The sequence below is a fragment of the Podarcis muralis genome, chromosome 2 (assembly GCF_964188315.1).
Source record: "Podarcis muralis chromosome 2, rPodMur119.hap1.1, whole genome shotgun sequence".
Taxonomy (NCBI): domain Eukaryota; kingdom Metazoa; phylum Chordata; class Lepidosauria; order Squamata; family Lacertidae; genus Podarcis; species Podarcis muralis.
Window position 1 is genome coordinate 126367158 of NC_135656.1, and position 13759 is coordinate 126380916.

The 13759-nt window shown below is 56.5% G+C and overlaps 1 protein-coding gene across 1 annotated transcript in view; it reads left to right on the top strand.

Annotated features, from left to right (window-relative positions):
- LOC144326682 (uncharacterized) overlaps positions 1–13759 on the top strand; it is a 45796-nt gene that overhangs the window by 13580 nt on the left and 18457 nt on the right. Inside the window, exon 6 of the mRNA XM_077923425.1 lies at positions 12861–13726. Within this exon, the coding sequence (XP_077779551.1) occupies positions 12861–13726 (866 nt within the window). The remainder of the gene's footprint in view (positions 1–12860; positions 13727–13759) is intronic.

Genomic DNA, 13759 nt, shown 5'->3' on the forward strand with positions numbered 1-13759 from the left:
CCCCTGCGTGACCCCCTCTTCTCCCCGTATCCCACCCTGAGAGATCCTTCCTTCCCTGCGTTCCTTACAGGTCCCTCCCACCTCCAACTGTCCTCTTCCTGTGTGTGTCCTCCTAAATTCAAAATAAAGGAATCTTAATATTAAAAAAATACAAAAAAATAGATGAGGATGATTGTCAGGGGCTCAGGAGCAGAGGCACAGGAGAGGGAGGAAATAGAGACCGAGGGGGAGGAATCCGAGGGAGATGTCAGCGATGACAGCCGTCCGAGGTCTCTGAGTCTCTCCAGCGAATCGGAGGATTCACAGAAAGGGGCTCCCGTGGTCAGAGCAAGGGGGTTGCCAGAGGGAACACCTCAGGAAGGAGGGGCCAGAGGGGACTCCGAGAGCAGCAGCTGGAAATCGGGACCAGCTTTCCCACCGGAGAGCAGTAAGGGGGAGGAGTCCCAAGCATCGGCAGCAGGCAGCTTTCCGTCAGCGGAAGGACATGAGTCAGGGTTAGCCATGCCTGCATCAGAGAGCGAGGAAACGGTCAAAAGGAAGGTCAGAGGCAGCGCGCACGCGCCAAGTTCAAATGTGCAAGAGGGTGGCGCAATGAGCAGCCCGGATAGGGAGCCAGGTCCTAAAGCCCGCCGAAGGGAGGGGGAAGAGTCAGAGGGGTCCGCGTCCGAAGCGTCCAGGAAGGAAGGGATCCCGGGGGGTAGTAGGACCCAGAGGCAGAAGGAGAGACGGAAGAGGTGGAGTAAGGCTAGAGTCTTAAGCTGGTGTACAGGGGGCGGAGATTCAGACGGAGCTTCGCCGGTCTAGTGTCTAGACGTAGAGACGCACGCTAGGGTTTGAAAATGGATAATGTACTTAAATAAAGACTTTTGTATATTACCGCTGGCTAGCGTTGGTCCTCTGTGAGCTGGGACCTGGAGGCAGTCTCTGACAGTAAGCTCCGTCTCCTTTTTCATCAGTTTTCTTCACCGAAGGCGTCGCTGCGTGAGTATACGCAGTGCGGGAAGAAGACTGGTGCCTCGCGAGCTCACAAGAGTCAGGCGAAATGACTACCGAACAGCAAATAGCTGCCTTGCAAAATGCGGTGACACAACTCAACGCGGAGATAATCGCATCCAGGAAGAGAGAAGACGAAGCGGCTGCTGCCTGCAGAGATCTCCAAGCCAGGTTGGAAGTGCTTACGAGGCAGGGGCAACCGGGACCCAGATCAGAGGGGATTGGGCTGGGGAAGAGAGGAGGCAGCCTTGTATCTCATTTCGATGGGAATTTACAGCAGTACCCCAACTTCCGAGCAGATGTGCGGTTTGCGCTGCAACTGCTGGATAAAGACTTTAGAGATGAGCAAGAGAAGGTGGGATTTATCTTGTCTCATTTGCATGGAGACGCGAAAGCGTGGCTGCGCAATCTGTGGAGAGATAAGGATCCAGCGCTCCGAAGTGCAGATGCATTCATTAAAGCGATGGATTCCTGTTTCTTATCCAACATTGACGTTGATATTGCCCGGAAGGACATACATGGGCTGAAACAAGGTGTCAGAGCTGCTCCCCGATCCCAGCTCACAGAGGATCACGCTAGCCAGCGTTCACTTTATAAAAGTCTTTATTGAGTTGCAGTTTCCATTTCCAAGCTGCTGCGTGCAACTCTACGTCTTATGGCTAGACCGGCGAAGCTCCGTCTGAATCTCCGCCCCTCGTACACCAACTTAATATCCTCGCCTTACTCCACCTTTTCCGCCTGACCGTCCTTCTCTGGGTCCCTCTGCCCCCCGTGGTCTCCTCCCTCCGGGACTCCTCTGACGCTGACCCCCCAGACCCTCCTGTCTCCTTGCGTCGGGCTTTAGGACCCGGCTCCCTTTCCGGGCTGCTTACTGCGCCGCCTTCCTGTGCATTTGAACTTGGCGCGCGCGCCCAGCCTCCCACTTTCCGCTTGACCGTTTCTTCGCTCCCCGATGGGGGTGTGGTCACTCCTGACTCATGCCCTCCTCCCTGCTGCGAGCTGCCAGGGCTCGATCCCTGATGTCCTTCCTCTCCACTGCGCTCTGGTGGGGACGCTGGCCCCGATTTCCAACTGCTGCCCTCTGAACCCCCGCTGGTCCCTTCCTCCTGGGGTGTCCCCCTAGGCCCCCCCTTTGCTCTGGCCACTGGCGCTCCTTTCTGTGAATCTTCCGATTCACTGGAAAGACTCGGAGATCTCGGGTTGTTGTCATCACTCATCCTTTCTTCGGACTCCTCCCCCTCGCTCTCTGTTTCCTCCCTTGCCCTCGCCTCTGCTCCTGAACCCCTGACATCCACCCCCCCCCTCGAAGCCCCCCTTTCCCCCCTCCCCTCCTTCCGGTGCGGGAGCTGGGTGCTGCCGAGTCATGGGGACGAATGCCGGATACAGTTCGCTTCCCTTGGCGGGCCTCCAACTGAAGACTTCCGATTCTTCCTCCCTGCGCTCGTCGACAGCGGTCACCTCCGCTTCCATCTCTGTGCCGCCGTGCTCGAAGCCCAGGTCCTCCCCGAACATGTCCACGTCCGTCTCCGCCTCAGTCGTTCCCGGATCCGTCGCTCGACCTGGAACCTCCAGCCACTTCCTGCGCCACTGCTCCTCTGGTCTATCGTCCCACCAATACGAGGGCTCTGAGGCAGATCCCGAGGGCGACCCCTCCGGGGAACGCGTGTCCATTGTCGGTTCCTCGTCCGAGTCGAACCCGTGGAAAGTGCTGGCTGAAAGCGTCGGTGTGAAAAGCCAATCGTCGAAAAAGTCTGCTGGCATGGGCCTGTGTGGGAAAAGGGCGTGAAACTCATCCTTGAGCAGAGGTTCCTCCAAGGCGTAGCCTGGCACCCAGCTGTTGGCACTGGCCGGGAAGCCCTCCTTGGCGAGGAGGTATTCTACTCCCTCTTCTCCCCATCTAGAGTCCAAAATCTCTGTGACCTCGTTGATGGACTCCTCTTGTGTCACTCCCCCTTGTTCGGTTCCCTCTCGTAGTGGACTCGGATCCGTTCCTGGTTCCTGAAACCTGTGAGGTGTCTTGTAGGGAGTGAGTACCGACCTGTGGAACACCGGATGCATTCTGGAACCCTCCGGAAGCATCAGCCTGAAAGCCACCGGGTTGACCTGTTCTTCGACTTGGTAGGGCCCTAGTTGTTTATGCCCTAGTTTCTTCTTCGCTAATGACCTGGCCGGCACTGCTTGGGCTGCCAACCAGACCCAGTCTCCCACCTGGATCTCTTCGCCGACTCTCCTGTGTTTGTCCGCTTGCACCTTGTATGCGTGTTTAGCCAGCTCCAGGTGCCGCCGAAGTTGGTCGTGGACCTCTTGCAACTCTGACGCGAACGCGTCTGCTGTCTGCGGCTCCCCCTCCCCCATTCTTTCCAGTCCCGGGAAGGTTCTGGGGTGCCTTCCATTGTTGGCGAAGAACGGCGTCACCCCTGTGGACACGTGTTTCGTGTTGTTGTAGGCGAACTCGGCGAGCGGCAGGTAGTCCACCCACGTCGCAGGCTGTTGATTTGAGTAGCATCTCAGGTACTGCTGCATGATGGCATTGACCCGCTCCGCTTGCCCGTTGGTCTGCGGGTGTCTAGCCGAAGCCAGGTTGATCTTGACGTTCAGGAAGCCCATCAGTTTCTGCCAGAAGTTCGAGATGAACTGCCGCCCCCTGTCAGACAGTATAGACCGCGGCAGACCGTGAACCTTGAACACGTGATCTATGAACAGTTTGGCGGTTTGTTCCGCCGTGGCCACCTTCGCACACGGAATGAAATGTGCCATCTTGGAGAACAAGTCCACCACCACTAGCACTGCCGTTTTGCCCCTCGAGCTGGGCAGATCCGTGACAAAGTCCAGGGCCACTCTCTCCCATGGTTCGAACGGGGTTTGCAGAGGTTCCAGCAGTCCCGCCGGCGGTCTGTGTACTGGTTTGGCCCTCTGGCAGGTGTCGCACCTCGCCACGTAGTCCGCGACTTCCCCTCTCATTCTGGGCCACCAGAAGTCTCTGGCGACTAATTCTATCGTCTTCTCTGTGCCAAAGTGCCCGGCAGTGGGCGCGTCGTGCAACTGCTGCAGTACCTTGGCGCGAAGATCGTCCCCTGGCACGTAGATGGCCCCTTTACGGAGGAGTAATCCATCGCGAACCTGGAACTCGTCGGTCGCCGCCGTGCCCCTGTGCGCCTCTGCCATCTTTGCTCGCGCGAAAGAGTCGTCCCGCAATGCACGTCGTACCGCCTCCAGGTCAACAGTCGCCGAAGCGCACGCCCACGCTGTCGGTGCGAAGATATGCATGGCCGCCGCTGGCGTCGCCTCTTCGAGGTACTGCGGTTTACGGGAGAGGGCGTCCGCCATGATGTTGGTGTCCCCCGGGACATACTCTATACAGAAGTCGAAGTCCGCAAAGAACTCTGCCCAACGTATTTGCCTCTGGTTCAGGAACCTCGCCGTGCGCCAGTGCTCCAGATTCTTGTGGTCCGTGCGGACCTGCACTGTGTGCTTGGCTCCGATCAGGAAGTGCCTCCACGCCTTGAAGGCTGCATGAATGGCTAACAACTCTCTGTCCCAGATGGTGTAGTTCTGTTCTAACTTGGTGAGCTTCCTGGAGTAGAACGCTCCCGGCCTCCAAGCCCCCTGCGGGTCTTGCTGCAACAGAACTGCTCCTACGGCTCTGTCTGAAGCGTCCGTCTCCACCCTCATTGGTCTGCTGGGGTTGACGTGTAGTAGCTGCTCCTCCGACGCGAAAAGACGCTTGAGTGCCTGAAAGGACTGCTCTGCTTGCGCCGTCCAGATGAATTTCTTCTTCTTGGAGCTGAGCGTGTCCGTGATGGCCGCCGTCTGCATCGCGAACCCCTTGATGAACTTGCGATAGAAGTTCGCAAAGCCCACAAACCGCTGGACCTCCTTCCGGTTGCGCGGACTTTTCCAATCCAAAACTGCGCGAACCTTGGCGCTGTCCATTGCGAGCCCTTTGTCTGACAACCTGTAGCCCAGGAAGTCCACCTCCGACACGTCGAACTGGCATTTTTCCAGCTTGGCGTAGAGCCTATGCTGCTGTAGTCTGCTCAGCACTTCTTTGACGTCTCTGTCGTGATCGTGCTGCGATTCAGAAAAGATGAGTATGTCATCCAGGAAACAGACACACTTCTTGTAGAGCAGCCCTGCCAAGACGTGATGCATAAAAGCTTGAAAGCAGTGGGAGCCATTTTGTAATCCAAAAGGCATAACTCTGTATTCGTAGGTGCCCAGGGGCGTGAACATGGCCGTCTTCCACTCGTCGCCCTCCCGCATACGAATGAGGTTGTACGCCCCTCGGAGGTCCAACTTGGTGAAGACGCGTCCTTTGCGCACCGTCGCGAGGAGGTCGTCGATCCTGGGCATGGGGAAGTCCGATGGCTTGGTCACAGCGTTCAAAATCCGATAGTCCACCACGAGCCTTTTTTGGGGCGTGTTTTTCTTCTTGACAAAGAATACCGGACTGCCCCCCACTGCCTTGGACTCTCGGATGAAACCGCGCTCCAGATTGTGATCTATGAACTCTTTGAGGTCCTGTAGTTCGTCCTCAGACATGGAGTACAGCTTCCCCTTTGGCAACGCCGCCCCTGGCAGGAGGTCGATCTTGCAGTCGTATGGTCTGTGGGGGGGTAGCTTGTCCGCCTCCTTCTTGCAGAAAACCTCCAAAAAGTCTGCGTACTTGTGGGGAACAGCTTGCAGCGTCCCGAGCTGCAGCTGTGACTCCTCTTCCTCTCCCTCCTGCTGGGGCAGGATGCAGTGTTCAGCACAATAGGAAGAGCCGAAAGTCAGCTGCCTCTGATTCCACGCCATCGCCGGGCTGTGCTTGTCCAGCCAACTCATGCCCAGTACAATGGGCGTGTCCGATAATTGAGTGACATTGAAGCTGATGACTTCCCTGTGGTTCCCAAGTCGCATCACCATTGGTGGCGTTTGCTTCACGACTTGCCCCCCGAGCAGCTCCCTGCCATCCACCGTGACTACCTGCAGGGGCAGTGTGGCAGGCAGCAACTGTATATCGTGCTGGTCGACAAAGTCTTGCCCTATAAAGTCCGCATTGCTTCCTGAGTCAATAGTGATTGGCACGTCCATGGTGAGTCCATTGGGTAGTTGGAGCGATGCGGTGAGCCGCACTACTGGTTTGGGCGGGAGGGGGTCCGTGGGCTGCAACATCTCTGGGGACTGCTTCACTGACACGTCTGGCTGGGCCCCAGTGCCTCTGTCTCCAGCCAGACTCCTTCGTTTCCCTGCTGTGGTTCTCCTTGCTGAGTCGCTGCAGTTACCATTGCTGAGGCTGCAGTGTGCTTGTGGAGCCTCTGGGGACACTCTTTCGCCATGTGCTGGGGATTGTCGCAGATGTAGCACTTCCGGTTCCCTCTAGGAGGCTTTGCTTTCACTGCTCCCGGTGCTAGGGCTCTGGTTGCTGACTGAGCCCTTGCACCGCCAACCTCCATAGGTTCCGCTCCTCCTCCTGGCGGAGGCGTGGATTGCGCACGCGCTGCTTCTCTGGGAACGAAGGAGTAGCCTCTGGCTGGTTCGCGCCCTCCGCGCCCTTCGTCCTTGCCCCAAGGACGTTCCTCCAGACGGACCCCAACTGCGAGCGCCCTCTGAACGATCTCCTGCGTGCTCCGGGGTCTCTCCCCCCTCGCAATTTCGTCCTTAACCGGGCCGCTCAAGCCTTCCCAAAACAGGTCTCTGACTGGCACCGAATCTCTGTCCCATTCCAGGGCACTGACCAATGCAAAAAAGCGGGCATGATACTGCCGTACACTGGCCCTCCCCTGCTTAAGTCCATGCACCTCCTTCCGGGCAAGATCCACGTCTATGCTTGATAAGAAGCACCCATCCATCGCTTTAATGAAGGCATCCGCATTTTGGAGCGCCGGATCCTTATCTCTCCACAAATTGCGCAGCCATGCTTTAGCATCTCCATGCAAATGGGACATGATAAACCCCACCTTCTCTTGCTCATCTCTAAAGTCCTTTTCCAGCAGTTGCAGTGCACACTTTACATCTGCTCTAAAGTTGGGGTACTGTTGCAAATTCCCATCGAAGTGAGAGACTAGACCGCCTGCTCGTCTCCCCAACCCAATCCCCTCCGGTCTGGGTGTCAGTTGCCCTTGCTTCGTAAGCATTTCCAATCTGACCTGGAGATCTCTGTAGGCGGCAGCTGCGTCCTCCTCTCTCTTCCTGGATGCAAGTACCTCGGCATTCAGTTGTGTCACTGCTTCTCTGAGATCCGCTATCTGTTGTTCGGCCGTCATCTTGTCTGCCGTTCGTGAGCTCTCTAGTAGGCACCAGCCTTCTCTCCTCTCCGCTAGGCTTTAGATGCCCACAGGAATGAGGGACGGAGCTTACTGTCAGGGCTGCTCCCCGATCCTAGCTCACAGAGGATCACGCTAGCCAGCGTTCGCTTTATAAAAGCCTTTATTGAGTTACAGTTTCCATTTCCAAGCTGCTGCGTGCAACTCTACGTCTTATGGCTAGACCGGCGAAGCTCCGTCTGAGTCTCCGCCCCTCGTACACCAACTTAATATCCTCGCCTTACTCCACCTTTTCCGCCTGACCGTCCTTCTCTGGGTCCCTCTGCCCCCCGTGGTCTCCTCCCTCCGGGACTCCTCTGACGCTGACCCCCCGGACCCTCCTGTCTCCTTGCGTCGGGCTTTAGGACCTGGCTCCCTTTCCGGGCTGCTTACTGCGCCGCCTTCCCGTGCATTTGAACTTGGCGCGCGCGCCCAGCCTCCCACTTTCCGCTTGACCGTTTCTTCGCTCCCCGATGGGGGCGTGGTCACTCCTGACTCATGCCCTCCTCCCTGCTGCGAGCTGCCAGGGCTCGATCCCTGACGTCCTTCCTCTCCACTGCGCTCTGGTGGGGACGCTGGCCCCGATTTCCAACTGCTGCCCTCTGAACCCCCGCTGGTCCCTTCCTCCTGGGGTGTCCCCCTAGGCCCCCCCTTTGCTCTGGCCACTGGCGCTCCTTTCTGTGAATCTTCCGATTCACTGGAAAGACTCGGAGATCTCGGGTCGTCGTCATCACTCATCCTTTCTTCGGACTCCTCCCCCTCGCTCTCTGTTTCCTCCCTTGCCCTCGCCTCTGCTCCTGAACCCCTGACACAAGGGAAAGCCAGTGTGAGGCAGTATCATTCCCGCTTTTTTGCATTAGTCAACGCGCTGGGGTGGGATAAAGATTCGGCGCCAGTTAGAGACCTTTTTTGGGAAGGATTGAACCCAAATGTCAAGGATGAAATTGCAAGGGGGGAGAGACCCACAAGCACTCAGGAAGTCGTTCAGAGAGCGCTAACGGCTGGGGTGCGGCTGGAAGAACGCCCATGGGGCAAAGAAGAAGGGCGTTGGGGACGCACACCAGCGAGAGTGCCCGCCCTCTTGTCCAGGGATGCAGTGCGTGCGCAATCCACGCCTCCGCTGGGAGGAGGGGAAGAGCCGATGGAGATTGGCGGTGCTAGGGCTCAATCAGCTACCAGAGCCTTAACACCGGGAGCAGTCAAAGCGAAGCCGCCTAGAGGAAACAGGAAGTGTTACGTCTGCGACAGTGGTCAGCACATGGCGAAAGAGTGTCCCCAGAGGCTCCACAAGCACACTGCAGCCTCCGCAACAGTAACGGAAGCAACTCAGCAGAGAGAACCACAGCAGGGAAACGACAGAGTCTGGCTGGAAACGGAGGCACTGGGGCCCAGCCAGACGAGTCAGTGAAGAAGTCCCCAGAGATTCTGCAGCCCACAGACCCCCTCCCGCCCAAACCAGTGGTGCAGCTCACAGCATCGCTCCAGCTGCCCAATGGACTCACAATGGAAGTGCCTATTACTATTGACTCTGGCAGTAACGCAGACTTTATAGGACTGGAGTTCATTCAACAACACAATGTAGCATTACTGCCAGCCACACTGCCCCTGAAGGTTGTCACGGTGGATGGCAGGGAACTGCTGGGGGGGCAGGTGGTACAGCAGACGCCGCCGATGGTGATGCAAATTGGGAATCACCGGGAAGTCATCAGCTTCAATGTCACCCAATTGTCAGACACGCCTGTAGTATTGGGCATGAGTTGGCTGTACAGGCACAGTCCAGCATTGGCGTGGTACCAACGCCAACTGACTTTCGGCTCCTCCTACTGTGCGGAACATTGCATTATACCTAGCACAGAAGGGGAAGAGGATGACCCGCAGTTACAATTGGGCACGCTGCAAGCAGTGCCACTCAAGTACGCGGAGTTTTTGGAGGTTTTCTGCGAGAAGGAAGCGGACAAGCTACCTCCTCACAGCTCCTATGACTGCAAGATTGACCTCCTGCCGGGGGCGACGCTGCCAACCGGGAAACTGTATTCCGTGTCTGAAGACGAACTGCAGGAACTCAGGGAGTTCATAGATCTCAATTTGAAGCGCGGTTTCATCCGGGAGTCGAAAGCAGTGGGGGGCAGCCCCGTATTCTTTGTAAAGAAAAAGGACACGCCCCAAAAAAGACTTGTGGTGGACTATAGAATTTTGAACTCAAAGACCAGGCCCTCAGCCTTCCCCATGCCCAGGATTGACGACCTGCTCGCGACGGTGAGGAAAGGACGCGTTTTCACCAAGTTAGATCTGCGAGGGGCGTACAACCTGATTCGTGTACGGGAAGGCGACGAGTGGAAGACGGCCATGTTCACACCACTGGGCACCTACGAATACAGAGTTATGCCCTTCGGATTACAAAATGGCTCGCACTGTTTTCAAGCCTTCATGCATCATGTGTTGGCGGGACTCCTCTACAAGAAGTGCGTCTGCTTCCTGGACGACATCCTGATATTTTCAGCATCGCGGGAGGATCACGAGAGGGATGTCAGGGAAGTTCTACAGAGACTGCAGGAGCACAGACTGTACGCCAAACTGGAGAAGTGCCAGTTCGATATGACGGAGGTGGATTTCCTGGGCTACAAATTGTCGGACAAGGGGCTCGCCATGGACAGCGCCAAGGTTCGCTCAGTATTAGACTGGAAAAGCCCACGCAATCGGAGGGAAGTCCAGCGGTTTGTCGGTTTTGCCAATTTCTACCGCAAGTTCATCAAGGGGTTCGCTATGCAGACGGCGGCCATCACCGACACGCTCAGCTCCAAGAAGAAGAAATTCATCTGGACGGAGCAAGCGGAGCAGTCCTTTCAGAAACTCAAGCGTCTCTTCGCGTCCGAAGAGCAGCTACTGCATGTGAATCCCAGCAGACCGATGAGGGTTGAGACAGACGCCTCAGACAGGGCCGTGGGAGCTGTCCTGTTGCAACAAGACCAGCAGGGGGACTGGAGGCCGTGCGCCTTCTACTCGAGGAAGCTCAGCAAGTCAGAGCAGAACTACACCATCTGGGACAGGGAGTTGCTAGCTATTCATGCAGCGTTCAAGGCATGGCGGCACTTCCTTATCGGAGCCAGACACACAGTGCAGGTCCACACGGACCACAAGAATCTGGAGTACTGGCGCACGGCTAGGTTCCTCAACCAGAGACACATTAGATGGGCAGAGTTCTTCGCGGACTTCGACTTCAAGATAGAGTACATTCCAGGCGACAACAACGTGATGGCGGATGCATTGTCCAGAAAGCCGCAATACCTTGAGGAAGCGGCACCGTCGGCGGCGCACGGCAAGGTTCCTGAACCAGAGGCACATTAGATGGGCAGAGTTCTTCGCGGACTTCGACTTCAGGATAGAGTACATCCCAGGCGACAACAACGTCATGGCGGATGCACTGTCCAGGAAGCCACAATATCTCGAGGAGGCGGCACCGTCGGCGGCCAAACACATTTTCGCTCCGGAAGCGTGGGCGTGCGCCTCGGCAACCGTGGACCTGGATGCCGTACGTCGCACGCTGCAGGAGGATCCTTTTGCACAAGCCAAGATGGAGGAGGTGCACAAGGGCAAGGCGAAGGACGACGAGTTCCAGATACGCGACGGGTTGCTCATCCACAAGGGGGCACTCTACGTGCCGGGAGACGACCTCCGCGCAAGGGTACTGCAGCAGCTACACGACGCTCCCACCGCCGGGCACTTTGGCAAAGAGAAGACTGTAGAATTAGTAGCCAGAGATTTTTGGTGGCCCAAGATGCAGGGGGAAGTCGCGGATTACGTCTCGAGGTGCGACACCTGCCAGAGGGCCAAGTCAGTGCACAAACCGCCAGCGGGACTGTTGGAACCATTGCAGACACCGATCGAACCGTGGGAGAGGGTGGCCCTGGACTTTGTCACGGATCTGCCCAGCTCGAGGGGCAAGACAGCAGTGCTTGTGGTGGTGGACATGTTCACCAAAATGGCACACTTCATTCCGTGTGCGAAGGTGGCCACGGCCGAACAGACCGCCAAACTGTTCATAGACCACGTGTTCAGGGTGCACGGTCTACCACGTTCCATCCTGTCCGACCGGGGGCGACAGTTCATCTCGAACTTCTGGCAGAAGCTGATGGGCTTCCTGAACGTCAAGATCAACCTAGCGTCGGCAAGACACCCGCAAACCAATGGACAAGCGGAGCGGGTCAACGCCGTCATGCAGCAGTACCTGAGATGCTACGCAAATCAGCAGCCTGCAACATGGGTGGACTACCTGCCGCTCGCCGAGTTCGCCTACAACAACACGAAGCACGTGTCCACGGGGGTGACACTGTTCTTCGCCAACAACGGGAGGCATCCCAGAACTTTCCCGGGATTAGAGAGAGTGGGGGAGGGGGAGCCACAGGCAGCGGAAGACTTAGCAGCAGAGTTGCAGGAGGTCCACGAACAGCTTCGGAGGCAGTTAGAACTAGCAAAGCACGCATACAAACTGCAGGCTGACAGACACAGAAGGGTTGGGGAAGACATACAGGTGGGAGACTGGGTTTGGTTAGCAGCCCATGCAGTGCCGGCCAGATCGTTAGCAAAGAAGAAGCTCGGACATAAGCAGCTAGGGCCTTACCAAGTCGAGGCACTGGTCAATCCAGTGGCCTTCCGGTTGACACTTCCGGAAGGATCCAGAATGAACCCAGTTTTCCATAGATCAGTGCTCACGCCCTACAAAGCACCTCACAGATTTCAGGAGCCAGGCACGGCACCAGACCCGCTCAGGGAGACGCCCACAAGGGGGGGTCGCCAAGGGGGGAGCCCATCAACGAAGTCACAGAGATTTTAGACTCGAGATGGGGGGAAGAGGGAGTAGAATATCTCCTAGCCAGAGAAGGTACCCCGGCCAGCGCCAACAGTTGGGTGCCGGACTATGCTTTGGAGGAACCTCTGCTCAAAGAGGAGTTTCATGCCCTTTTCCCACACAGACCCATGCCAGCCGAGTATTTCGACGACTGGCTTTTCACACGCACATTTTCAGCCAGCACGTTCCAGGGGTTCACCTCGGACGAGGAACCGGCACCAGACACACGCTCCTCGGAGGGCTCACCCTCGGGGTCTGCCACAGACCGCTCTTATTGGTGGGACGATCGACCAGAGGAGCAGTGGCGCAGGAAGTGGCTGGGGGGTCCTTGGCAGGCATCACCTTCAGAGGGGAACGGGGGAGAGACGGACATGGACGTGTTGGGAGAGGACGTGGGGTTCGAACACGGAGGCAGAGAGATGGAGGCAGAGGAGATCGACGTTGATGAGGGCACGGAGAACGAGCCGGACTTCGCCGGCTGGATGTACGACACGGGGGACGAACTGTATCCGGCAATCACCCCCACAACAATGGAGCACCCAGTACCCACACCGGAAGGAGGGGAGGGGGGAAGGGGGGCTTTGAGGGGGGGATGGATGTCAGGGGCTCAGGAGCAGAGGCACAGGAAAGGGAGGAGATAGAGACCGAGGGGGAGGAATCCGAGGGAGATGTCAGCGATGACAGCCGTCCGAGGTCTCTGAGTCTCTCCAGCGTATTGGAGGATTCACAGAAAGGGGCTTGGAATGTGGGAAGAGCTTTCGTCAGAAAGGTGATCTTGCTTTGCATAGAAGATTCCATACAGGGGAGAAACCCTATCATTGCCTGGAATGTGGGAAGAGCTTTAGTCTCAGGCACAGTCTCACTTCCCATCAAAGAACTCATACAGGAGAAAAACCCTATCAGTGCTTCGAATGCGGGAAGAGCTTTGGGGATGGGGCCAAGCTCACTTTGCATCAAAAAACTCATACAGGCGAGAAACCCTATCAGTGCTTGGAATGCGGGAAGAGCTTCAGCCGGAAGGACACTCTCATTTTCCATCAAAGAGTTCATAGAGGGCATAAACCGTATCACTGCTTGGAATGTGGAAAGAGCTTTAGTCAGAAGGTGAATCTCACTTTCCATCAAAGAATTCATACAGGGGAGAAACCCTATCACTGCTTGGAATGTGGAAAGAGCTTTCGTCTGAGTGGTGATCTCACTTCCCATCAAAGAATTCATACAGGGGAGAAACCCTATAAGTGCTTGCAATGTGGGAAGAGCTTCAGTCAGAGGCACACTCTCACTTCCCATCAAAGAATTCATACAGGAGAGAAACCCTATCAGTGCTTCAAATGTGGGAAGAACTTCCGGGAGCGGACGAAACTCACTTTGCATCAAAGAACTCATACAGGGGAGAAACCCTATCAATGCTTCGAATGTGGAAGGAGCTTCACTGTTAGCTCCAGTCTCACTTCCCATCACAGAATTCATACAGGGGAGAAACCCTATCAGTGCTTGGAATGTGGAAAGAGCTTCACTAATAGCTCCAATCTCACTTGCCATCGAAGAATTCATACAGGGGAGAAACCCTATCAGTGCTTCGAATGTGAGAAAAGCTTTAGCCGGAAGGACACTCTCATTTCCCATCAAAGAG